This window comes from Solea solea, chromosome 3 (assembly GCF_958295425.1).
Source record: "Solea solea chromosome 3, fSolSol10.1, whole genome shotgun sequence".
Lineage (NCBI taxonomy): Eukaryota > Metazoa > Chordata > Actinopteri > Pleuronectiformes > Soleidae > Solea > Solea solea.
The window spans coordinates 18,344,376-18,371,213 of NC_081136.1; the positions used below are offsets into that span (position 1 = coordinate 18,344,376).

Sequence of the window (26,838 nt, forward strand, 5' to 3'; positions counted from 1 at the left end):
CGACGTAAGAAGGTCTACATTAAGTGGCTAAAATCTTTCCCTCTGTCCCTGCCAACAGTCATAATGTGCCAATACTTCATACAACCACACTTAAAAAAAACTGAAATGTGTTCATTTCAACTCACACATCTTTCTGAACCAGGTATTACCTGAATATTGACATGTTCGGTAAAAACCTGGACCTGGTCCAGCAGCAGTTCCTATGCCACCTGCAGCGCCACACTACTTCCCTGAAGGGTCACGTGATGTGCCAGATGTTCCTGGACCCACTGCTGTGGAAGCCCATGGCCGAGTTCTGCCAAAAGATCCTGAGCGTGGAGCTGGTGAAGGAGTACACCGAGCAGTGTGTGGTGGAGTCAGATGTCATCTAGTTACTGAAGGTGGATGGAGAGGAGAGGAAGATGAGAAAGAAACCAGAAAGGAATTAAGACAAGGGTCTACACAACAAGGAATGGACACAACTCAATTACACTTAACAGAAAAAACACAACCCTCTTTACTGAGGAGACAGATACCAAGCAAACAAAGCGTAGTCTCTAACATCTATAACAATGCAGAGTTCACCTTAATAGTACACAACAAATACGCAGTGTGGACATAAAATCACAAACAGGTCATGTAATCAGCAATCTATTTTTTTAATTAATACAACTTCTAATTTATTTTTAATTACCATTTTTAAGGCTGTATTTTTGACTGATCTGTCCACTCAGTAAACAAGAGGGGGTATTCACTACAGGTAATTATCTGAAATACTTTCATTAGTCTTTATGGGTGAGAATTTGGACCTAATAGAATTTGAATAGACCATATGGTCATGTGGTTGACCCATAGTGTTGGGGTGAACCAAAGAAGTGTGAAAGTTCATTTGTTTGTTTGACTAAGGCGTATGCGTTTTGGTCCGAAACATCATGGACCTTAATCAGAGTCTAAATTCCATTTGTTGAATTTATACACTTTTCATTTATTTGAAGTATCATTTTTAAGGCTTTAGTTTTGAATTGAGCCCAGTGAAAAAAGGAGGGGATATTGAGTACAAATAAGTAGCAGAAACACTTTAGGAAAGGGTTTTAGGTTGAACATTTGGGAAAGTGTTGGGATCAAACAAAGCAGCGTGAAAGTAAATTTACTCCTGAATTCAAAACATCATCGTCCTTCGCCAAAAATATAATTTGTTGATTTGATATAACTTTTCATTGATTTAAAGTATATGCAGGTGTATTTGATATCTGTGCACCCAGTATAAAGACAGCTGGCTATTGTCTGTCTTTATACTGTCGTCTTTATGGGTGAAAACCAGAGTGTTGTGGTCAACCAGCTTGAAAGTCATTTTACTGAAGGGGATACATTTAGGTCCAAAACATCATGCACTGCAAACTGTAGCCTTAAAAATGGTCATACATTTGGATCATCATCCACACGACTTTACTTGAATTGAAGTTTAGAATGAACTGATTGCATGTGTTTTTGATTTTTTGTTCACCTCTGTACATGAATGGAATGGTATTGAGGGTGGTGAGCCTCGGGAAGCGTTCTCACACTAATGCAGAGATGAAACCTCAAAAAGAGGGAGAAGAAAAAAAAAATCGAAATCTTTGAGGAAACAAACGTAGTTCTCTTACATCACCTCAACTCTTCCATCTCTGTTCTTTCTGTAAATATATAATGAAAAAAAATATGTACACAAGCTGAGTTAGCGGGTTACTAAATCTGCACACCTCTGGGGGCACTTTATTAAAACTATACACACAGGTTGTGTCAGAGTTCGAATGAGAACGAATAGTTCAGGATCAAATAGGGATCACTGACAGATCCCGTCACTCAGTTACCCAACATCAACAATAATTAAAGCTTATTAGTAAAAATGAACATGCTCATTCACAAAATGGCTTATAAATAATCCTTCCTCATGTCTTAGAGTTAGTCTTTTTTATTATCATTTTATTATTATTATTATTATTGTTGTTAAGTAACTAATTCAATCTTTTTACATGAATGCTGCAAAACATAATTAACAGAAGTCATCAACTCAACACACTGTTTTACGTATAATCTAGGCTTAAGTTTGTAAACGGCTGAAGCCAAACAAAATGCTAGAGCTTGGAATTGTTTAACAGACGACTGTGAGCTCTGATGACTTCAGTGAACACGAGGCTCTGTATTTAGTTACGTGTCACTACACAAGACCTGTGTTCATATTAGAAAGATATTCGTCAAGGATGATATTCTGCACAACTGGCATCACAGTACAAAACACTGTAGTTAATGATCTAATTAACTTAATTACTAACATTATCTATTATATGTCAAAAAATGTCTAAATGGCTAACTTATAACACTTTATTGTAAAATTGATGCAGCTGCAAATTTTTATTTTCTACCTATATAAACATCTCAAAACATTTTCAATGCATTTTGTATTTTCAGCATTTGTATGATTGGTAACGAATGGAGCCTACTTTAAAATAAATCTGAATTTGTTTTCTGCAGCATTCCACTAGCCGGGAATATGACATTTACATTCATAGTTGACTGTTTGAATGATTTATAAGCATAAGTGCTTTTATGGCATGTCCTAATCCACTATTGTCTGTTGAGTTTATAGTCGTTTTTTAACAAATTTAACCTGATATTTATTTGCCCCGATAACCATCAATAAATACATTTGTCTGGAAAGAAAAGAAGAATATCTTGTCTGTAGTTCTAGCAATATTTTAAGAAACACTAACTATAATTAAGTTCTGACTTAATGGATGGTTTCTCTGTCGTACCTGCGGTTCATTATGGTCACGTTCCCTGTTTTCTTACAGGTAATTCAGACATGTGTTTGAGAGCAGAGCTATGATGAAAGAGAGCAGACATGGTATTGCAACCTTTTCCAGACTCCTACTGCACCACATTGTTTTCTTTGTTTCCCAAACAACTTTATTTATTGATGGCTATCTGTGTATGAGAAGGTTCAGAAACAAATGACTGACTTTACATTGAAATTTGAGGGGCTCTGTTTGAATGATCTGAGCATAAGTGCGTTTAGAACGTGTCCAAATCCACTTTTGTCAGTCGAACCAGTTGTGTGTAGTTTGGGTGTGACATGCTATAAACCAATCAGACTGCCATCACCAGTTCCCTTTAAAAGCCAGGTGAGCTTGCGCTTTGGTGGATTGGAATTACAGTTGGATAACCAGGTAGTAAGAGAGAGAGAACACTGAAGAAAAATGAATGATAAGTTTTTATGCAAAATGAGAACAAGTGAGACGATCATCTGCACGCTGTGCTCTGATGTATGTACAGAAGGTGTATGTTACCATCGTGATCGTGTGGTTTAGAAAGGTGCAATTGCTTCCTGCTGCTTCAGGAGAGCAACACTTCACCTGACCAAAATGTGACAATGGGCACTCTGATGAGTGCATATTTATTTTCTTAGGGTGTAGGATGGTGGAATTACAACTGCTGTAGTCTGGAACTAGCAGAGACAGTTGCATCGAGCTTTGTTTTGGCTGGAAGATAAAGTCTGATCTGTATGTGCAGGATAGTAACTTTGTTATTAGCTGCATAGATGATAAGACAAGACAGATGCTGGTGTGTTGCACATTTTTGGAAAATGAAGTGACTGAGGCCATGCTGCTTATGTAGGTGCCTGTTTTGGAGGGACAGCCATCTTGACTAATCACCATTCTTTTTTCCTGTCACTATGTGGCGCTATTGTTGAATAAAACTCAGACACACTTTGTTACTAAAATAGCTAACGTATAAGAATCAAGCCCCTTTTCCACCCAGTGGTCCAGTTTTGCTTCATTATTATACGCAATTATTTGCAATTCCATTGCCAAAAGCTAGAACGGGTACCAAGTTAACCTGCCTGGCTAACACCAGACTGCGTCTCAGTATGAGTCTGGAAAGCCTCAAACTTCTAAGAGGCATGGCCAAACAGACGTAGATCAAAATGCCTCTGTATGTAATTGGATAGACCTACAAACAATGAGACAAGTCGTCCGGAGGACAGTAAATGTATTTTTTGTAGTTTTCTAGAAATAGCGTCCAACGTCTTTTGCTTGCTCCGTGGACCAAATCGCTTGGGGGCAACAACCATATAGAAAGACATCTTCAGTGGCTACCATGATGTTAAGCCCACTTGGAAGTGGGCTTAACATGATGACACCAGGGGAAAAAATATGTTTGTGATTGGTTACCTTTTTCAGGAGATTCTGAAGTTGGCCAAAATAGCATCCTTGTCAGACTCAGCTGGATTCACCCAGACAAACAAATTAACAGTTGTCTAGCTCCAGTCTGTTGATTTGTCAACAGTGAATCATCACTTGTGCCAGCGCGGCAGCCTTTCTCTCAAATAAAGCTCAGCGTACGATGCAGTATGTCCTCCATCGTTGTTCTTCGTTTACTTTGTCGCCTTTGTCTTGTGACATAGCTAACACTTATTACATAAATAACTACATAATTGGACTATCCTGTGGTGGAAAGTGGGGGTGTAACGTTCCAAACTATCCTGTGGTGATCTGAGCTTGTACCGCTTTGTGGAAATGAGGCATTAGTGACATCTAATGGTGAAACTGCAGATTCTGATATTAAGCATATTGATGATAATGAGACTAAGTGACCCTGACATAATTTGAATACGAAACCTGAAGTGATAAGCAAAATGTAGCAAAACATGTTCTCCCATTTGCTATTTTGCCTCCTACACTGCTCCAGTGTCTCTCCTTTCAGTTGAGTTGATGTGATGACTGTAAAGGCTATCACATGTGAGTCAAATTACTTCCCATCAAACCATTCAGTGAGGCCTTTGTGACGCCCATGTGTCCACTTATGTGTTCTCAAGTTTCCTTAGGTTTGTCATCTGTCAGTATGTGATGCATAGATGCATCCATTATGCAAAATGATAACTCATCCGTTTATGTATCTTACAGCTGAGGACGTTTGAAACTTTGGCTGTTTTTTTTAGCCACACTAAGTGCATGGCTTTAAGAATGGTGATGTGAATTGGTATTTTGCTCCTCCAATTTTGCCCGGACTGAAATATCTTGAAAAGATTGGATAGATAGTTCAAGTGGTCCTCAGAGGGGAAATCCCCTCATACTTTTCATAGTGCCCCCCCAAAAAATGTGTCACACACCATTGGATATTGGAAAAAGAGAAAATAAAAGTATGACGTGTAAACCTTAAATATCATGTACATTTTTCACTATGCAACGTGCTGTAAAGAGAGACATTCGCCACCACGTCATGTGACTAGAATGTCAGCATGTCTGTCACACAGGTGGTGACTGAATCAGCACAAATGAAACACAGCTTTCATAGTGAATAAAAAGAAGACTGTATTGACTGTATGCACAGAGCGTCACTTACAATAAGCTTACAGTACATACACTGAAATATAAGCTGGCTTGGACTTTGTAAGAAAACGTTAACATTGTCTTTCAGTAGTTGTTCAGTAGTTAGCCCTGAGGGATTCAACATGGCCTAAAATAAAAAAGGCCCTTTAATGTAAGTGTCGTGTGGGGACAGATCATTTGTGATTTAATTATCTTCACTGTTGAACATCTCTGCATCTACGGCTGACAGCTTATTGGAAGTAGTCGGGCTGGCTTAATTGGAAGTAACTGCGCTTATAGTCAAGTGATATCTGGAGATACTAGTGGTTGTTATATTGTACTGGACATGAAATAATTGTCACGCCATCCCTAGCTGTAATAACATACACCGTACGTCGTTTTAGCAAATGTTAGCATGCTACCATGGTAAAGCCCAATGATAACCCTGCTAAACACTGACATTTTTAACAGTCGTGTGCTTGTTAGCACACTAGCATTAGTATCTAGCTCAAAGCATAGTGCCTAAGTGCAGCCTCGCAAAGTGGCTATAGCTTTGCTGTGGACCATAGAAGAAGAAATACACTGAACATGTGTCATTTACACTTGACTTTCTTTGGCCTCCACCTTCCTGTGGTCCATTATTTTCCTATACTAGGATATACGTACCTACATATACAGCCTCTGTTAGAGGCACTTACACAATATTCACAGTTCCATTGTAGTGGTTCACACACACACACCAATGCTCCTGTTAAAGGTACAGTGTATAGAATTTTAAGGGCAACTATCTTCAGAAATTGAAAACTATATTTGTATCAACTCTTTCTTTTCAGGTATTATCAAGTGAAGTGTAAGAATTGTTGCATTTCTGTTGCCTTATGGTCAGTTCACACCAGACCAGTTGGTTGCAATATGCAGCTTTATCCCTAGAGGCCACTTAATCCTACACACTGGTCCTTTAAATTTGTATGAGGAGCATTAGTCTGAGCCAAACATAAATACACTTCATGAAAACCTCAGCTTGTAAAGACGTACTTAATCTTTCCATTGTTGTGGCCACGTTTCCCTAGTGGTAAGCAAAGTGAAATCATTAGGCCTCATTCTGAAGAACTACAGTATATCCGTTTTTTAAAAGGTTTAACAAAGAATTTCAGAAATGAATGTCCATTTGTTAATATAAAAACCTTAAACATATTCTGAGGAGACCATTTGACCCTATTGGTTGTAACCAAAGAAAGTCACCACTCTTCAAAAGTGATGTCCTATTATTTGCTGCCTGAGTGACCATACGTGATGATATGCAAGTTTGGAGAGGCCATGGATGTAATTATTCATACAATGTGATCATTTTCTTTTGATTATGTATTTATTAATCAGCAACCTTTGAGTAACATGATCCAAACTGTGCCGCCATGATCCTGCCTGAATATTCCAGACTGTAAATTTGTCTAATGTGAACGGTGTATGTTAACACACAAAAAAAACATATAAATCACCACCACATTTTGTTTATACATTTTAAAACTAAAAAACAATGTTGTGGTTATTGGTTAACGTGTAACTGGGGACACAAAGCTAAAGAAAGAGACAGGTTCATCATCAGCACCTATTTATGCATTTCAATTACAGCAGAACTAAGAAGTCAGAACTGGGAGTGACCTGTGAGTACACTGTGTTCTAGTTAAGAAGTCTGAAACACAAATGTACCATTGGCTAGCCATTATTAGCTATTGTTAGCAATACTGCTCGATAACAACGCATAGCAACTTAGACAGTGCTATTTGTTGTTTGTATAGTGCCAGCCATCTTGGAATCCTATCTTGGGGTACGTGAGGTTGCTCCTAGTTCTTGAGTTCATGGAGTTCTGACCACAGATGCAACCAATGTACCAAATCCTTTGGCGGTCATTTTTGACGAACACCAAAAGTGTGACTAAGGGCACTTTCACACCAAAGCTGTTTGGTCCACTTCAAACAGACCTGAGCTTGTTTGCCCGGATAGTCCACTTAGTTAGGGCAGGAGTGAAAGCTTATATGAATGCCGACCAGACAAGTGAACTCTGATCCGCCTGAAAATGTGGGTGTCGGGTGACTGCAAGTGATCCCTGGTGCTGTTCGCTTACAGAGGCAGAGCAAAGCAAAGAGAGGGAGGGATTGAGATGATCTCCATAATATATGATCTGAAAACTGAAATCCTTGCAATTCTTTGCTTGGCATAACCACAGCAGCACGTCGTAGTCTCTCACACGCCGCCGTCTTTTTTGATACTGCTTTATTCGTTGCACGTACCGAGCAACATGCTGAATAGCTTGCTGCCTCACGTGCTGCTCATACCGGGCAGCTTCTCTTACCCGTTGACATTGTGTGACATTGTCCAGGCAGTTTTGGTCCACTTACAAAAGTGCAGTGTGAAAGCAAACCAAACTAAATAAAGGTGTTGACATTTCTAGCTTTCCACACCCAATAAACTGAGTCCCCCAGACTATCCTGGTGTGAAAGTGCCCTAAGTTGAATAAACCTATCAAAATTCACTTGATAGTAGGGATCAGATATTTTATTTGTTCGGGTGCTTGGTGTGGATGATATGATGAGGTCATGAGATACCGAGATGTAAAACACGATATTCATGCTTTAGAAAAGTTGTAAATATCAGTCACATTAAACAAAACACGATAAATGCGGTTGGTCTTAAACCCCATTGTTGATTATTGAAAGTAAATTGAATTGAAGAGGTCACATGACTTCAGGTGGAGGCTGGACCACATCAGCTAGATTCTGCTGACTGCGGAATCCATTGTTCCATGATATACCAAGATAATTAAGTCACTTATTTCTCACTAGAGTTCTGACTGCTGATGTGCTGATACGAATATAGTGATGGTTCCTAACTGGGCCAAGAACTGTCTCTACTCAGAGGACCATTTTTGACTCAAGACTCAAAACACAAAGTATGTTAAAGTGTACAAATTTTAGTTCAGTATCTAAAGTAGTAGACCTATTATAGCTATAGATGTTCAACCACAAGGCACTAATAATAAGCCCATGTTAAATCCCCCATAGATCCACCCTTGTATATTTTCTATCAGGATCATGAGAGGTCAGTTTGGTTTGAATTCTATTTGTTTTCATAAGAAAACAAAGCTTGTTCATTTCAATACTAATATACATTTTGGTTTTTAAAACAACACAGTAACCCATGTGTAGCCTCTGTATGATGATAATATCAATGCATGAAGATTGGGATTTTAAAAAGGCCTTTGTTCAGCAATGAAAAAGTACATATGCAGCCCACTCAACACACACATACTTGTACAGCATCCTTAGTGAGGATAGCCCCTTACCCTAATCTTAACCTTAACCTTTAAACCAAGTTTTAACTGATAAGCAGCCCATTTAAGATGTGACAGAACATGAGGACCAATTATATTGTCTTCAATTTCACAAAATGTCCTCATTTCCTGTGGTTTTGTACATATTTTGGTCCTCACAAAGGTGTATGTACAAGTACACACAAACTCAGGTGGGAACATAAGAACAGTGAATTGACTTATATTCATTTGGACAGACTAAACAAAGTGTTATCCCTAACCTTAACCATAACCATAACACCGAACGCTAACCTAACCATGATTCAAATCTTAGTCAGTTCCTCAGAAATTAGGTTCTGCCTCATTAGGACCAGTTTTGGTCTCAAAGAGGACTACTGGTCCTGAGAAGGTCACACATACACACACACACACACATGCACACACTCATTCACTATAGTAAAGTGTATCCTGCTCTTTAATCGTTTTAAATTTAGCTTCTTCTTTTTTTAATAGAATTTCACATAACCCTGTAACACTGGAAGCAGGTGTGACCCTTGAGAGGTTATTTCACATTTTCTTACACAGCCTATTCTTTGTTGTCTTGTCATGCTAATTTGTAATCCATGTAAATACTGTACATTGTGCTGAAAAGGCCCTGGAGCATGTGTGTGATACCAGAATGAAGGCTTTGTTTTCATTAATGTCAACACTAACACCATGTGATAAATATTGGCCAGTTGTGATTATAACTTTCACTCATCACTTTACCTTTTTTTAAGAGAAAAAAAAAATTAATTAAACTTTCTGTTTTTCAATGTTCACATATTGTGTTCTAGTGCAGTGTTTCCAAAACGTTTTTTATAAAGGGAACTACATTTTAAAGATGGCAAACACATTTCACAACTTGACAAGAGCAAATTTGTACAAACTAGAACATTTCTAACGTTCTCTGTAACAGCTAATGTTATTTTAAATAGGTCAAATAGTTTGGCTAATGAATCGAAACTTCATTTTATGCATGTGTGATTGAAAACATGTACATATAATTATTAGAAGAAAAAATATGCCAATTGATTTTTTCTACCCCTCCAAAAAAATCTATCACAACCCATTTGTGGGTCCTGTTTCTGAGAATGACTATGGTGCAGGTGCATTGTCAGCATCATTTCAGCATGAAAGAAGCCTGATATTAGAATTGCAGGAAGATGTGTGTTGTTAGTCCATTAGTCTTGTAAATTGTGTAATTTGTCAACAGGAAAATCGCCTTTTCTTATTCTCTGATTAAATATCCCTTCTAAATCCACAGCTATAGAGGTCTCAGTGTGCTTGAAACAAAGGTACATATAAAACATTGGATTTAACAACAATCCTCATGTCCTCATGTGCAGTGTGGAGGTGGAAAACTCACAGACACTTTGTTTAAGCATGCTGAGATCTTTAAAGGATAGTGAAGATAGTGTGATGTGTGAGGGAGTGACACATAGTCAGCACTGACTGTGCTGTTTACCGTCCCTGCGCTCAAACACAGGCCTGAAACCGCAGTTTACAACAGGAAAGTGACGTTTAGAAATTGAACAGTTGCAGTGGGTGCTCACTTACATTGGAAGTCAGAAGTCAGACCTGGGAGTAACATCATCCCAGAGTTCACCATGTTTCACTTGAGAAATCCAAAAACAAAAAACATATCTCTGACTGGCCATTGTTGGCCAATATTAGCAATACCATTCAGTAACACTCTCCATGGTATTTTGCACACACAAACAGTGTAGCCACAGTTATTAAATTAAACAGTACTATGTGTACAACTGATTTACTGTGAAACAAGTACAACAGAAGTGACATTAATGGTAAATGTAGCAGTGGAACGCACCATTAGTGCTAATTATGTGTTATTACCTCATACAACCACACTCAAAAAACCCTTAACTACCAGTTTAAGGTTAAAGTGTTTGTGTAGTGTGCATCTACAAACTCTCTCATACCCTTTGACCTGCTGGGTTCATGACATTGCTCTGGTCAGTTCCAGTCATGTTAGCGCTGCCCTTCAGGTCTATTCATTTAAACTGTGTGTGCAGATTAACAGTAATCCAATCCAATGCTGTTATTAAGCTTTATTGAGTGATAAAGACAACAAGGTTTTTCATTGAATTACTTAGTTTTATGAAATAAAATGTCAAGACTAATGGTCTTCTTTTGTAGCACTACTGCAAAGTTGACCCAGTCCTTATCACATCTGTCATCTTTAATCCTTAAAGTGAGTCAATTATTAAACATAATGTGAATTCTGCTGAGTCAGATAAAGAGCCAAGAACATCAGTTCTATATTTATTTTTGATCAGACATGTATATTCAACTCAAGGCTTATATACCTGACTTTTTCTGTATATTAAGTAAAATGGCTGTGTGTTCTTCCCACATCTCAGAAACTAGGGTTGTCACTTTAAATGCTTTCTTTTTAAATGGTCATAAATGATAACTAATGGCTTTATTAATATTGTATAAGTCATAAACACTGGTGTTTTTTTAATGGGTTGAGGTGAATGGGATAATAGGTTAATCTTTAATACACAGACTCGATGGCCAATTAGAAATGTGTGGAATCAACGCAGTTTCTCAGTATGTAAACAACCACTACCAACCTGGACGTCTCCTAAACTCTCATCAACTCTAGTGTACAGCACTTTAGAAGTACTGAATGCACAAATATAACATTTTTATGGATTGTAGAAAAGTAAAATGGGAACACGATTTAAGTCAGAATCTTCTCTAAATCAAACAGCAAATGATGTCAATTTTCATTGCCTTAAAGCTGGAATAGCCACGTTTTGGTACTAAAGTACAACTAAAGTACTAAAAATTGAAAAGTGGGGATCACTTTATCTTGATAGTCTTTTTTGACTCTCTTTTTTAGTATCATGTCGATATTAATCAAATAATAATCAAAATAAAATGTTAGCAGAAAGTGAAATGGTGACAGAAAAAAAGAAAAAAGATTGATTTACAGCACAAAGTAAATGTGTTATCGATTTGTGTATCTTTCATTAATTTGCCGTATAATCTCTTTTCATTTTGTGCCAAAAGGTCGATGTAGATATTTAATTTCTAGCGTGAATTGGAAGTCATCCACTAGCTCAATTTAGATTTGTATGGAAGTGTAGAACTGCCTCGTTATAACAAGAAAATCTCCCCAGTGGCAGTTGTTAATTTCCTCAAGTCTTTCCTTCAGTCTCACAGTCAACACTTGTGCTCATCATTGGAGAGTTTCATCTTATTCAGGAGGAATAAGCGCATAACTCTGAAGGAAGACGACAACTGATAAAAAGCAGTGAGATCTGCTGTAGCATGGCTGAAATTGTTGAACATGTCACTCCATTTTCAAAATAACTCCGTAACTAAATTGGCATATTATGAAACAAACAAACAATGAACAAACAGTTTTTAATGTTTCAAATGTAGATTCTTACTGGACTATGGAAAGAACGAATGATAACCAGATTGTTATTCCATATTCACAAAATCTGATATCAACAACTCAACACCAGCTGTGTCTTTTCACTGAGTTTGATTAGATTTTTCCTGCTCTGTGGTTCATGTTTGTTCAGTTTTAGGCACTAAATGTTGACAGTTGTGTCACTGATGGAAAACTTTCTGGAAGAGAATTTGCCTTTGACCTCTAAGTTTTAAAACTTACACCATTATTACAGCTACTACATTAGTGCAGAGGCCCACTGCAGTTTCATTAGATGTTGCAACAATCACCTTGTGTCACTGATTTAAATGGGAGACAGTGAAATATGAAACAAGCAACTTACACCAGCTTTTCAATCCAAAGAGCCCTGGTTTATCCACCGTTAACAAAGCCATTAATTATAACTAATGACACTTTGCATGATTGTCATTTAACATTAATAGAAAGGGTTTATATACACTGCTGATGTAGAAGAGGAAGTATCTCTAGTTGATGAGTCTCAGGTGTGTTTCAGGTTTTCAGGAAGTTTCATGCCTGTGTTTATGTCAGAGTTGTGGGCTCAAATACACTGTAAAATATTTTCAGAAGAAAATACTACTTTTATGATGGACATGATTTCTTTCTTTACTGGATGTGGATGCACTGTGTGCTCAAAAGGGAACCTCAAAGAAGTGCCAAACGTCATGACTCTGTTTTACTTCTCTACTCTGCACTCAATTAGTTCATGAAAAATTTGGTCTTTAAACCTAGAAGAGAAGCCCCTGTAGCACACAAACAAAAGTCAAAGGTGATTTCATCAGTGTTTGAATGTGAAACCGAACTGAATTATTCACTTTTGTTTTTCATTTGGTTAATTGAAGCACTTGGTTTGAAAGATGTAATGATTATTTCTTTGTACGGACATTAATCAAATGCTAACACTTTGTGCTGCAGACCCTGTAAGTATTATAGGGTAAAGTGTTGTATTGTTGTATGTTTTACGAGTTACTGTACAAGCCACTGAGTTAGTGGGTACAGCAGCATGCACTTTAGTTGTCTTTGGCAATAACTGATGCGCTCCTATCTCCTGTAAAGTATTATCAATTTCAGCGAGCGACAAATGTCCTTGTCGCACATCCTGATGTCCAGAAACAATCACACAGTTTCATGTGTCTCCGTCAGTTTGAGAGTAGCTATATTTACATGGATATTTCTTCCGGCTTCAGCGGCACCACAGCAGATGATCCACACACATGATTTGGCAGAGATTCTTATGCTCTTCCTGACATAACCCACCCATTTATACATGGCTTAGCACCAGCGCTAGAAGTACACTAAATGTAACTGGGGTCAGTTTAGAGTCTCCAATTAACAATGAGCAATGGGGATTGGGTACCGGGCAGAGACTCGAACCGCAACCTTCTGGTCACATGCCAAGACCCCTTTCCACTGAGCCATGGGCTGCCCAGTATGGACACAAGTAATCAGAATAAAAGCAAAAATATGTCATGTAAACATGCCAATCCAAAGACTCTGATCCAATACAGCTCATTTTCAAACAAATTTCAACAAGAGGACTGTGATATGTCGATCGTCATTTCAGATGAGATGGTTTTGCGCCATCACGTGTCTGATCCATGTAAACATGGCGTATTTTCGTTTTGTTACTTCTGGAAAAGAATTCAAATTATATTCCAAAAAAGAATAATGAACAAACACGCGGAAGAGATCAGATCATTTCATTTTTGTCCATGTACACGATGGAATTGTAAATTCCAATTGGAACAATTTTTTTTTAGAGTGAAGAAATTTTGCACATGTAAACATAGCTAGTGTTTTGTTGAAGCTGAGACATTTCACACACACACACACACAAAACCTTTGTACATCAGTATAAAGTGAAACAGCTCTAACATAGGGGGAAGTTGAAAAGAGTGTTCTGAAAGAGATGCTGGATGGGCTAGTTAAGTGATAACAAAAGTAACTAAGAACATTTAGTGTACAAGTTTAAAGTAGTTGTTTTTTCTTTAAGTGAGTAATTCCATTTTGTGAGACCTCATACTTTCACATTTCAGAGGGAAATATTGTCCTCTTTTTCATGAACCTCACAGCTGTAGTCATTTTTGATGATTAACATTGTTACGTGCAAAATAAGATGCACTGCTAGAAAATAAAACTAACAAGTGTGATGATAGATATGTGTAGGCTTCAAAGATAAAATTTTATTTTGATATGCACTAAGTGATGCAAACCTTTATCTCTGTACATTAAACCTTTCTCTGTGCTTGATTTGTAGTGACTGCTTTATCATGGCTTGATAGATTTTGCTTGACAGATTTGCCTCGAACCTCCACAAGGAGGAACATGGAAAAAACTCTCATTTGTTGTATTTTAAGTAAAGACAAGCAACAAGTCTCTGTTTTTTTCTTTCATGCTATTTTCCTCCCTTTAGAGGAGGCGTGTCAAACTCAAATGACCTAGGGGCCAATCAGCCCCTAGTCTGGTCAAAAGGGAGCCGGTCTCAAGAAAAAAAACCCAGAAAAAAACGTTTAAGAACACAATTACTTATAATCTTCTACTTCTAACAATTGCACTAAATCCACCATATCCAAACTCCACAGTCTCTCCATATCCATTGATAACTCTTCCATATGCCCCTCCTCTCAGGTAAAGAGAATCCTCTTGGATTACTGTTACTCACTTCTGTCTGTTCTCCCTCAAAAAAACCTCCAACCACTCTTATCATTTCGTATCAACGCCCTCCAGCCGTCACATCACACCCATCCTACAGCAGCTCCACTGCCTCCCCATCACACAAAATACTGCTCCTCACTTTCAAAGCCATCCACAACCTTGCACCTCCACACCCTCAGATTCTCCTCCTCCCTCCTGCTCATCTTGTCACCATGGGCCTCCACAACACTGACTATCTCATTTAAATGTTCATTTAAACATAATACTGTTTCATTTTGAATTGTGGACATGTTGCTACACACACATTTGTGTGCGCAATATTCCATGTAGAGCGTTGTTATCGACTGGTATTGCTAACAGTGGTTAACAATGGCTAGCTCAAGATACGGGGTGAGTTCTGATGTAAATAGAGCGCAACATTACACCATGAAACTAAATGGAACAATGGCTGCTATTCAAAGAGCCTATTAGGTGAGAAGATTCATTTCACTTTTTCTATCATGTATAAACAGAAAATATTGGGAATTGTGAAAAGGTTGCTAAAGTCAGCTATCTTAGCTTAACGTAAAGACTTGGGAAAATGGGATAAAGGCTCGCCTGCTTGTGTGTTCATAAAACATAGACCATGTATACAAATGGACAAGGTCATACTATTTGAAAAGTAGTGCGAAGGACTTATAGGACAGATGTAGCAGTTAACCAAGGGGGTGACTCCACCGGTTACAAAAAGAACTCAGCTTGAATGGAAGTAGATTCAACAAATTCATTCGACTTATTCTAAATTTACTGACTGTGTCTTAATGAGATAGTACAGCTTCCCAGTAGAAAGCGAAATCAATAATTTGCATAAAATAATAATAAAATAATGCATCACAATGCATTATTTTATTATTGTTTTATTATAATATATTATTATCGTTATTATTATTATTATAATAACAATACTATTACAAAAAAGATACAAATAGGACACATGACAACAGAAAAGAAAGATAAAAAGAAAATTCCCCCCAAAAAATCTATTTACATACACATGCACACATACATGCAAACATTTACATTAACACAGATTTTCATAAAAGAAAAATAATCTATTATATTACAGAAATAAAGACAGATTAGGAATTCCAGTGCAATATGTTTGTGTGTGAGTGTAAGCAAACTTCAGCATTGTTTACATTTTATTCAAGGCTATAAGAGAGGTCGTTCAGTCAGTAAAGTAAATCAATTTAATAATATTTAGCTCATTCCTAGTGGGGCTGTTGATTGACAGCTGTAATCATCCAGGAGAAGCCTTGTTGCAGGTGACGTCTGTGAATTAACAGTTTCAAAAACTAACATGCAACCAGTCATATCGCAAAACATGAGGCTTCAATACAGGGGTTCATTTTGGAGGGAAGATTACAGCCACTTTATGAACAGTCAATGGTTAAAAACAATTTACAGCAGTGGTTCCCAAAGTCTGGGATGGGACCCACAGATGGGTCAAGATGGGTCTAATAATTAGTAGAATTTGTGCAACCTTTTAATGAAGATTTATATGTTTTAAATAACATGCAAATTACATTTAAATCAATTTACCAAACAGCTCATGTAAATGATTTGTAAAATTATATAAGGCATTACAAATATGGCTGTAAATGAGTCGCTACATGATGCAGATGTGCTCAGATAGGCTCACTAAAGTTTGTACACATTGTATGAGGAAGTCATGCAATGTGTACATTGTCCATTTGAACTGTAACTACAAGAAAGACTGAACGAACAAACGAACGAACGAACAAATGAACGAATGAATGAACAAACAAACGAACGAGAGAGAGATAAAGAAAGAAAGGTATTTTGCTGGAGATGTTGAGATGATGCGGTAGTCTATATGCTGTATGTAGGTGTCTTTCAATTCTGTTGAATAGGAAAATAACCCCTTATATCGTATGATTTAAACATATGATATAGGAGGTTGGTTAAATATTGGTCCTATGTTTAAGAAAAAAAAGAAAAGTTTGTGAGATAGGATAGGATGTTTTTTTCCCCAAAAGGAAAACAAAAAAAAGCATCGTAATCCTATTTTTTTCATAACCAGACTCAAAAATGTGCGGCCTCGACCAGTTGGGTTGAGAGGAAAAATGGGGGACAGAGGAGAGGTGGGGGATAAAGGGAAAGAGGGAGGCAAGATAGAGACAGAAGAAAGGGACCAGGAGCAGATATATAACAGTTACAGTAGGTTTAGAGAGACAGTTCTAAATCAGTGATGGCATGTTTATACAATGACATTTATACAAGCAGCAGCAGATTGTTGTTTTATTGTTGATAGAAAATTATACCGATATCAACTTTTGTTATAGCATAATAATAATGACAATAATACCACTGCTAGTGATAATAATAAGAAGAGCCTTGAAACTGGATCTGGATCCTGCAGCCTGCAACATGAGGACAAAGAGGAAGGAAAGGCACAAACTAGCGAGAGAAAGAACAAGGTTAATGACATGAAAAAAAAGTCATATGTTCACAGTGTGAGAGAGAGCGTGTGAGTGCACCACAGAATTTCCTCCAGCAGACTAGGTCTACATTAGCATAACTAAGTGATGGTCCAGGTTTCCCTGAGCCAGCTCTAACAATAGCTTTTTTAAAAAGGTTTTAAGTCTAACTTTGATTACAGAGAGGGTGTCTACCTCACCACCCAACAGCCTAACTGAAGGCTCTGCCTCCATTTTTCCACTCTTACAGACTCTGGGAAGTAAGCCTGGATTTTGGGACCAAAGTGATCTGTTAGGCAGCAGTTTCAGATAAGACTCTTTGTTGCCTGCTCTTGACCCAATGAAAACACTTAACTGTGGTCTCTGGAACCGCTTTTTTCACATTTCTTAACCTTCGTGCCTACCTTGGGCATTTTTGTAAATATTTCTCAAAAACATTTTTTTGATTTGTTTCATAATTTTGGCTGTGTTACAGCTTATGGTATGACTTTTTGCAAGAACTATTCTTTTTAGTAACATTTTTTGAAACCCAATGTATTTTACAGTGTCTTTAAGCAGAAAGAAATATTGAGGATTCAATTTGATTTTTCTTGTACATTTTTGCCAGTAAGGTGTCCAGAGGGTATACTGTAAAGGAGGCAGAGGAGAAGCTCCTGGTGTTGCAAAGATCATTCCTCTACAAACAAAGAAAAACACCAAGCACAAGAGAGAGCAGGAGAGAGAGAAGCCATCGCTGCTAAGCTAACTGTAAAGCTAGGAAAACCACAATGTGTGAATCTACGTGAAAGAGTGTTTAGCGAAAGTGTCATCAACAAAAAGGGAAAGCAATAATTGATTTCCAAAATGAGTGCTTGTTCAGTCAATTCATTGTAACAATAGATAAATATTAGCAGGGATTGTCTGACAGTAGAGAGTACCCATACTTAAAATGATGCTTTGGTCATCACATTGTATGAAATTAGACAGATTTGTCTAATTTTTGTCTAAAAATCATGTACATGTATGAAGAGTGAAATTTATGAACTGGAATGCAACTTGAAGAGAATGTTGAACAACTATGTTATTCACTCTCGATCTGAACCTACACACCAATGTTACATTATGAGTGGCCATGAAGTCACTTGTTTTGGGCTTTGTTTTCATCAGCTCGGTTGCTTGTTTCTCTTGCAAGATCTGGCAACACTGGTGAGCACTTCCATCCCACCTCACAGTTGTGGCATATCAAGATGCTGATTAGACAGCATGAATATTGCACAGGAGTGCCTTAGGCTGGCCACAATAAAAGGCCACTGAAATGTACAGTTTTATCACACAGCCACAGATGTTGCAAGTTTTGAGAGAGCGTGCAATTGGCATGCTGACTGCAAGAATGTCCACCAGAGCTGTTGCCCGTGAATTGAATGTTTTCAACCAAGAAGCCGTCTCCAAAGGCGTTTCAGACAATTTGGCAGTACATGCAACCGGCCGGTGGTTAAACTGCAGACCACATTTAACCACACCAGCCCAGGACCTCCACATCCAGCATGTTCACCTTCAAGATCGTCTGACACCAGCCACCCAGACAGCTGCTGCAACAATCGCTTTACAGAACCAAAGAATTTCTGCACAAACCGTCTCAGGGAAGCTCATCTGCATGCTCGTCGTCCTCATCCGGGTCTCGACCTGACTGCAGTTCGTCGTCGCAACCGACTTGAGTGTGCAAATGTGCACATTTGATGGCGTCTGGCACGTTGGAGAGGTGTTCTCTTCACGGATGAATCCCGATTTTCACTGTTCAGGGCAGATGGCAGATAGCGTGGTGTCGTGTGGGTGAGTGGTTTGCTGATGGCAACATTGTGGATCAAGTGGCCCATGGTGGCAGTGGGGTTATGGTATGGGCAGGCGTATGTTATGGACAACGAACACAGGTGCATTTTATTGATGGCATTTTGAATGCACAGAGATACCGTGACAAGATCCTGAGGCTCATTGTTGTGCCATTCATCCACGACCATCACCTCATGTTGGAGCATGATAATGCACGGCCCCATGTTGCAAGGATCTGTACCCGTGTCCTGGAAGCTGAAAACATCCGTTCTTGCATGGCCAGCATACTCACCGGACATGTCACCCATTGAGCATGTTTGGGAGGTTCTGGATCGGCGTCTTGATATGCCACACCTGTGAGGTGGGATGGATTATCTTGGCAAAGGAAGTAGTGCTCACTAACACAGATTTAGACAGATTTGGGAACAATATTTGAGAGAAATGGTGATTTTGTGTATATAGAAAAGGTTTTAGATCTTTGAGTTCAGCTCATGAAAAATGGGAGCAAAAACAAAAGTGTTGCATTTATATTTTTGTTCAGTGTACTTACAATGTTTATCATCAATTGTCTTTATTATTTTTTAGAAGGTGTAGGGAACTTTGGTTTGCCCTTATGGGCCAGATGTGATCATAGTATGGTGAGCCTGATCATGGTATCTGAGAATTTGGGTCAAAGGATACCCTCTGGAAGCCCTGCATATATCTGTTATAATATCTGTTGAGCCGGGACATTTTCTTCACTGCAAAGAAAAAATCCAAATGACTGGTCAGAAACATATTGATAAATTTGTGACAACTCAGATTTTGTGCAAAGTACAGTCTGTGGGAGTAGGGGCAGCAAGGCTATGGGGGCTACAGAGAGTTCAGGAGTCTGCCAGCTCCAGGATAGAAGCTGTCTCGTTGTTTTGCTCTTGATGCTCCGTAGCCTCCTGCCTGAGGGGAGGGGATGTGTGTGCTGGGTGGGTGGGATCTCTCATGATGCAGGTGGCCCTTTTCCTGCATCTGGAGGTGAATATGTCTGTTGGTGGTGGGAAGGCTGCTGCCCACAGTTCTCTGTGCAGCTTTCACCACTCTCTGCCGAGCCTTCTTCTCTGCTGCAGAGCAGCTGCCGTGCCACACAGTGATGCAGGAACACAGGACGCTCTCCACCACACATCTGTAGAAGGTGATAAGGACTGACATCCCAAGTCCAGCGCGTCTCAGCCTCCTAAGAAAGCACAGGTGCTGGTGTGCCTTCCGGACCAGGCTGGAAGTGTTGCTGCGCCAGGTGAGGTCGTCCTTGAGGTGCACGCCCAGACCACTTCCACCGCTGTTCCTCCAATGTGCAGGGGAGAATGAGGGGGATATCTGCCCCTCCTGAAATCCATGATCATCTCCTTTGTTTTCTTTGTGTTGATGCAGGGGTTGTTTTCCCTCTTCCACTTCCTGCCTGTAGCCGGACTCATCGTTGTTGCTGATGCATCCAACCACTGCTGTGTCATCAGCAAACTTCACAATATGACAGCTCGGATGTTTAGGTGAGCAAGGTGAACAGAAGAGGGCTCAGCATGCAGCCCTGGGGGAAGCCAATGCTGAGGGTGATGGAGGTGGAGGAGATGTCGTGGATCCTCACTGACTGTTGCCTGTCTGTCAGGAAGTCCAGGGCCCAGTTGCAGGGGGGGGGGCTCAGTCCGAGTGAAAAGAGTTTGTGGATCAGGGTCTGTGGTATGATAGTGTTGAAGGCTGATGTGAAGTCGAGGAAGAGTAGACGGACATAGGAGTCTTTGCTCTCCAGGAGAGTGAAGGCTGTGTGGACCACAGAAGAGATGGCGTCCTCTGTGGATCTGTTTTCCCTGTATGCATTATGATGGGGGTCCACAGGGACGTCGATAATGTCCTTGATGTGAGTCCTGACCAGGAGCACATCAGGGTAAGCGCTACTGGCCAATCACTGTGGAGCCTTTGGGGATGGGGATGATGGTGGCAGTCTTCAGACAGGTTGGGACAACTGACTGCCACCTGAGGGAGGTGTTGAAGATGTCTGTGAACACATCTAACAGTTGGTCAGCACAGCCTTTCAGCGCCCGCCCAGGGATGTTATCGGGATCGGCATCTTTGACCATACTGACTATACCTCGTCTGGAGTTGCAGCTCTATCTGGAGCCCAGGTAATTAAACTCATCAAGACTGAACTTACAGTCCCAACTGACCATTCTGTGATACTAACATGGCTTTACTCTGAGTCTTGCAGGTATAAAGCTTTTGTTGCCAACAGAATTGTGAGCTACTCGAACTAACCTCAAGGTAAGCTTCTCAAGGACCTGACTAACACACACAGATGGCCTACTGGTCCTGTATTTCTTCACCTGCCACTTGAGCCATGTTTCCACTACATGGTCCTAGCTCGCCTCCACAAGGTTTGATTGTGTTTCCATTATGATAAAGTACCTCCTCAACATGGGCTGAGTCATCACTGCATGGCTCCATTAAACTGTCGTGACTTTGTTTTACACATGACACACACAAACTAGTGTTGTACAAGCAGTTGTTTTGGTGTACTAAATACATCCATCAATCCATTTTCTACCACTTTATCCTCCAGGGAATAAAGGAGGGTAGGGGGGGATGCTGTGCCAATCCCAGCTGACATAGGGGTTCACCCTGGACAGTTCGCCAGTCCATCGCAGGGCCACAGAGAAACAAACAACCATTCAAACCTTCACTCTCACTCTCACACCTACCGTCAATTTAGAGTGACCAATTTACCTAATACCCATATTGCATGTTTTTGGACTGTGGACTCCATGCAGAACCAACCGGGGCTCGAACCCAGGTCTTCTTGCTACAAAGGCAAGAGTGCTAACCGCTACACCAACTGTGTGGCCCATGTACTGAATCATTAGAATCAATTGTCAAATCTATTACTGTTAATTTGATTTCATCTGGAGGAATGTACCAAGTGCTAATGGGGGTGTTTTCAGAGCACCCCTGTTCCACAGATCACAGCGTGGTTTCAGAGAACACCTCCCTTGTTTTCAGTATTTTGATTAGCCCAACCCACAGGAGACAGAAAGACTACAGAACGTCCGGTGGTTTTATTTAATGTTGAGTTACAGTCAGTCCTCTGACATCCATGTCAAAGACATCGGCAGTGTGGCAGCATGTGCATTCATCATTCTATGGTGCGGGTTAGGGTTAGGCAGTGGGACATTTCTAAAACACGCAATAAAAACTTCAAACACACTGGTGAATAAAACCATGCAAAAACTCTTAAAATATACAATAAGAATCAATAAAACGAGTCCCAACTGCCATGAGACATAAGACAAAGCAAAGACCTTGAAATTGGTACCATCTACCCCATAGTTACACAGCTGCTGAAGATTACGACGAGCGACTTCTTCATCCAGGAACTGAGAGTGTTTGCAGAGATAGCCGTAACTGTACCTACTGGATACTCAGGGGCAGACAAGCAGTGAAAAAAATATGAGTAGTTCTGTATAAAGTGCAGAAAATGGCAGGCAAAACCAGTCAATCCGAAAATGGCAGACCTTCCTGCATCCAGAATGGGATTATGTAAACCCTCCCTTCTGGTGTACAGGGGTAGACTGATTTGGTCCATTCAACATTAAAGGGGGATGCAGAGTAGAATACTAAGTTTATGACCACCAGACGCACTCCTATCGAACACAGCCTGGATTCTGACAGTTTCCTTGTGTTCCTCAGGTGTTTGTTTCATGGTCGTAGAGGACGTCCCTATGAGCTACTCTTGGACTGTGGCACCAACTTCAAAGGAGGAAACAGAGAGCTAAAGGATGACTTTGAAGCCATCAATCTCCGCCTGAGAGAACAGCTAAGTAAACACCAAATACAGCTTGACTTTAATCATCCAAATGCCCCTCACTTTGGCCAAATGTGGGAAAGAGAAATAAGGTCCATTAAATCTGCTATCAGGGTGGTGGTGGGCTGCTGCTGAGGAAGTGCTAAACACGGTCCTTGTTGTAATAGAAGGGATTTTAAATTCCAAACAAATTGGCTACGCATCCTCTGCTATAGCAGATGGTTATCCTATTACACCAAATGTCCTCCTCATTGCTGGCTGATCAATTTTGGTTAATAAATATCTAAACCAACGTAGAGGTGAATACCTCCACGCAGTGTGTAGGAATGTGTTAACTAGCTCTGCATCAATCCGTTACGTGGAATCGATTTGCCTTGACTTGATGTGCAGGGTAACCAATCAGGTGTTGACTTGACTTGACTTTGATGGCCGAGTTTGACAGATAAAATAAATTCATGATGCACTGCAACGGACCATGAAATAATTAATTAAATTGTGAAATAATGATATGTTTTTTACATAAAATGTATTGGTATTTTAATTAAATTAAATTAAAGGTATTTAATTCCAATTTTAATTATTTAATGACACATTTAAGTAATTATTTAATGGTGCATTTATTTATTTAATTTTGGCACTTTCCGTCCTCCACAGTTTACATTGGCTCTGTATCCATAAATATGATGAGCTACCACCAAAGAACTTCAATGACATCTGCTCTTACTTTTGATAAAGGTGATGGTCTTGGGTCTTGTGGTATAAAACGTGCAAGCAGAACCATCAGCATGTGATTTTAATTTTCTTATTCACATTCATTATATTACAGTCAGTTACCAGATAGTTTTATCCAAAGATTACAATAAGTAATCAGTAGTGTAACGACACCCCCTTTGCACCTGTGTGCGTGTGTGTGTGTGTGCGTGTGCGTGCGTGTGTGTGTGTGCGTGCGTGTGTGTGTGTGTGTGTGTGTTTGTGTTTGTCATAAATATTAAATGATGGTATATTCTTTTTTCCAGAATGCATAGACAATATGCAGTTTGGGGACCCTTCACATATCTCAGTAACCGTGGTTGGTTTTCCTATACCCTGTACAGTATCCTGTATCCTGTATTATTATATTGTATTTTATTTTATTTTATTTTTATGTTTGCATTTGTATGTATTTGTAGTATTATTATTATTGTTGTTACTGTTGTTGTTGTTATTCTTATTCTTATTATACTGTATATTACCCTTTTATTTTGAATAGCATGCTCCTCCCTTAGTTCATCGTGTTCTTTGGTGTTGTGGAAAATTTAGATTTACCTCCTCATTAAGATAATGTTGAATTTTTGAACTCCCTTTCTACATTTGGTTATTTATGTTGCTTCCCCCTCCCTAACAAGCCGGGGTCGTAAGATAAGTGGGTGCTGATATCTCCACCTTCCTCACCTGGACCATCTCTGCTGATTAGGTCACCTTCTACATCACCTCAAGATGCCAAAGCTTAAACATGCTTGACGAAGCTCATCAAGAAGCCTGGAAGGAAGATTGTTATGGATGTGCAATCAGACACCCCAGTAAGGAACAAGACTGTCTGTGGCTATATTCGGATGACTACTTTCCACGTACATTTGATCGAATCATAGGAAAATTGTGGACGGTACGGTTCATTCCGTCTATCCAGGTTTTCTTAAGATCAATCGATGTTCACGTATGTGATGACATCACAACCCGAGATCATAGAAAAAATGTACGAAATGTACATGATCAGCGGCAACTCTACAAAAATGGCATGGTCAACCAATACTGGAAAGAGGTAGATCAGTACAGTGTGTATAAAAATATCATCGTATTTCCCTTAAAAATGTGTGCGTGAATTTGTTTTGAATGTTTGTTTATTTTCTATGTTCAAATAAAAGTGGTTGTATTGTATATATAACGTGTTCATTTCTTGTAAAAGCTCATCATGGATAACACATTGCAAAAGATATGACCCCACTCATCCAAGCGTCGCAATGCGGTACTGGACAGGTGTGATGCCATCTTTGCCTGAAGTTCAACGTTTATTGTTTAAGCAAGATGTGTATGTATATGTATTTAGGCTCCATGACAGTGCAGCTTTGCGTTTCCACAGGAACAGGGTTTGGGTCAGTGGTATTGACCTTGTTTATATGAGTGGATATTCTGCAGAAAACAACGCCATGCGTTACATGTTGACGTATGTTGATGATGATTGAAGTCTTATCTGTTACAAAGGCATTCAAGGAGCTTACTGACTGCACTGGTGAGGAGCTAAAGGGTACATTTTATGAGCCATAGTAATAATTGACAAAAACTTTAAAATAGAAAAATAGAAAATAGAAAAGATCCGGGGGAAAAAATTTACAAGATATGGAACTATAGGAAAAAGCTGTCAAAACCACTTGTTTTTAACGAGCCATAGGAGTTTGGAATTATCGAGTTTCAATACCCAAGGGCTAATTTTACTGAAGATGATGCAAAGGTGGTTATATATGACTCTAAAACAATACTACAACTATAATGCTATCTGTTAGTTTTTACAGTTCTTTATCAAGAATTGTAAAGGAGATTAATGCAAAATGCATTATTAACCAGTTTATCACTCGCATAACCATGCATTACATTAACAGTGTTACGAATCTTATATATTTTTCTGGTGCAGAGGGAACACCTATAACCTTGAAAGAAAAATGAGCAGAAATACTGGGGAAGTACCCCATTTCAGAAGACATTATTCACCTTACCCTGCCGACATTCAGGGGGGAAGTTATAAGATATTTCTTTACAGCGACATACACTGTAAATAACTGGCAGCTGTGGTTGCCAGAATTCTACTGTAATGAAAAAGGTAAAAGGATATGAGTACTGCTGATTTTACGGTATAAAGGTTGGAGGTTTTTCCATATTCTACCATATAAATAACATTGTTTTTAATTGAAAGTAACAATGTTTTGCCATATATTTAACGTGAAATATATGACACTGGCAACAGAAAGAGTGACAAATTCTCTCTCTATTCTACACCTTTAAATCTTTAATGTAGAGGGATTCTGTGCACACACTTGAACAAGCTGCTTATATCCACAACACATGTGAAAAAACACACCCCTTGAGAAGTTTGTATATTTATTGTTTTTATCCCCGCCTCCCCCCACTGTTAGAGTGTAACCAATTATATATGAGATTCCACTTGCTGTGTATTGGAAATGTATTTTTGGGAGTTTAGTGGCTCAACAGCGCCCTCCTTCAGTGGCAGTTGAAGAATGCTCAGTGCACGTTAGAAACGCTGCCAGTTAACGAGAGGTGCGTTCAAGGTGAGTTGCAAAGTGCAGCAGTGCGTACAATTATTATTGTGTACGTATGTCAATATTCCCTCTTGTATGATTATAAAACATATTGTGGTTATTGAAGATGTAAATGTGCAAGCTATAAGTGAGTCGTGGCATTTGTAGGTGTTGGAATGTTAATTTAATGGTGTAAACACAGTTTCTCAGTTAACTAGTTAGCCTCTGTGCTAACGTTACCTTGCTGTGCTGTTGCGGTGTGCTGCACGGGAGCCGCCTATCGAGCCTGTATGTGAGCAGTACATATTCTGTTCCTGTCCAGGTACATTAATCATATTCTGTTATTTTATTGTCTATTATATTGTATTAAGAAACGCTGCCAGTTAATGAGAGGTGCGTTCAAGTGTGCTGCACGGGAGCCGCCTATCGAGCCTGTATGTGAGCAGTACATATTCTGTTCCTGTCCAGAATAAACAGTGTTATGAACTGCAACGCAAGCCTCCTGGCCATCATTGAACACAACGCAGAGTCGAGCGGTTGAACCAGACAGCTACAACAAAGTGTAGTTGAGTTCGGTTACAAGAGCAAGGTCTTCTTTTAAAAATAATTCAAACTGATATTAATTATTTAAAAAAAAGAAGACCTTGCTCTATAAAAGAAACACATACT

General features: G+C 39.2%; 1 protein-coding gene and 1 long non-coding RNA gene across 3 annotated transcripts in view; both read left to right on the plus strand.

Moving 5' to 3' along the window:
- Positions 1–14,495, plus strand: part of nat16 (N-acetyltransferase 16) — a 47,818-nt gene extending 33,323 nt beyond the window's left edge. For both annotated transcript variants that reach the window (XM_058625998.1, XM_058625997.1), the window contains one exon: positions 143–14,495. In XM_058625998.1, coding sequence (XP_058481981.1) covers positions 143–371 — 229 coding nt within the window. In that variant the 3' untranslated portion in view covers positions 372–14,495. The remainder of the gene's footprint in view (positions 1–142) is intronic.
- Positions 14,496–19,186: 4,691 nt separating this feature from the next.
- Positions 19,187–24,796, plus strand: LOC131457164 (uncharacterized). The gene is made up of 2 exons (XR_009239988.1): positions 19,187–21,345; positions 22,768–24,796. It is a non-coding gene; the product is annotated as an uncharacterized LOC131457164 (long non-coding RNA).
- The last annotated feature ends 2,042 nt before the right edge of the window (positions 24,797–26,838 follow it).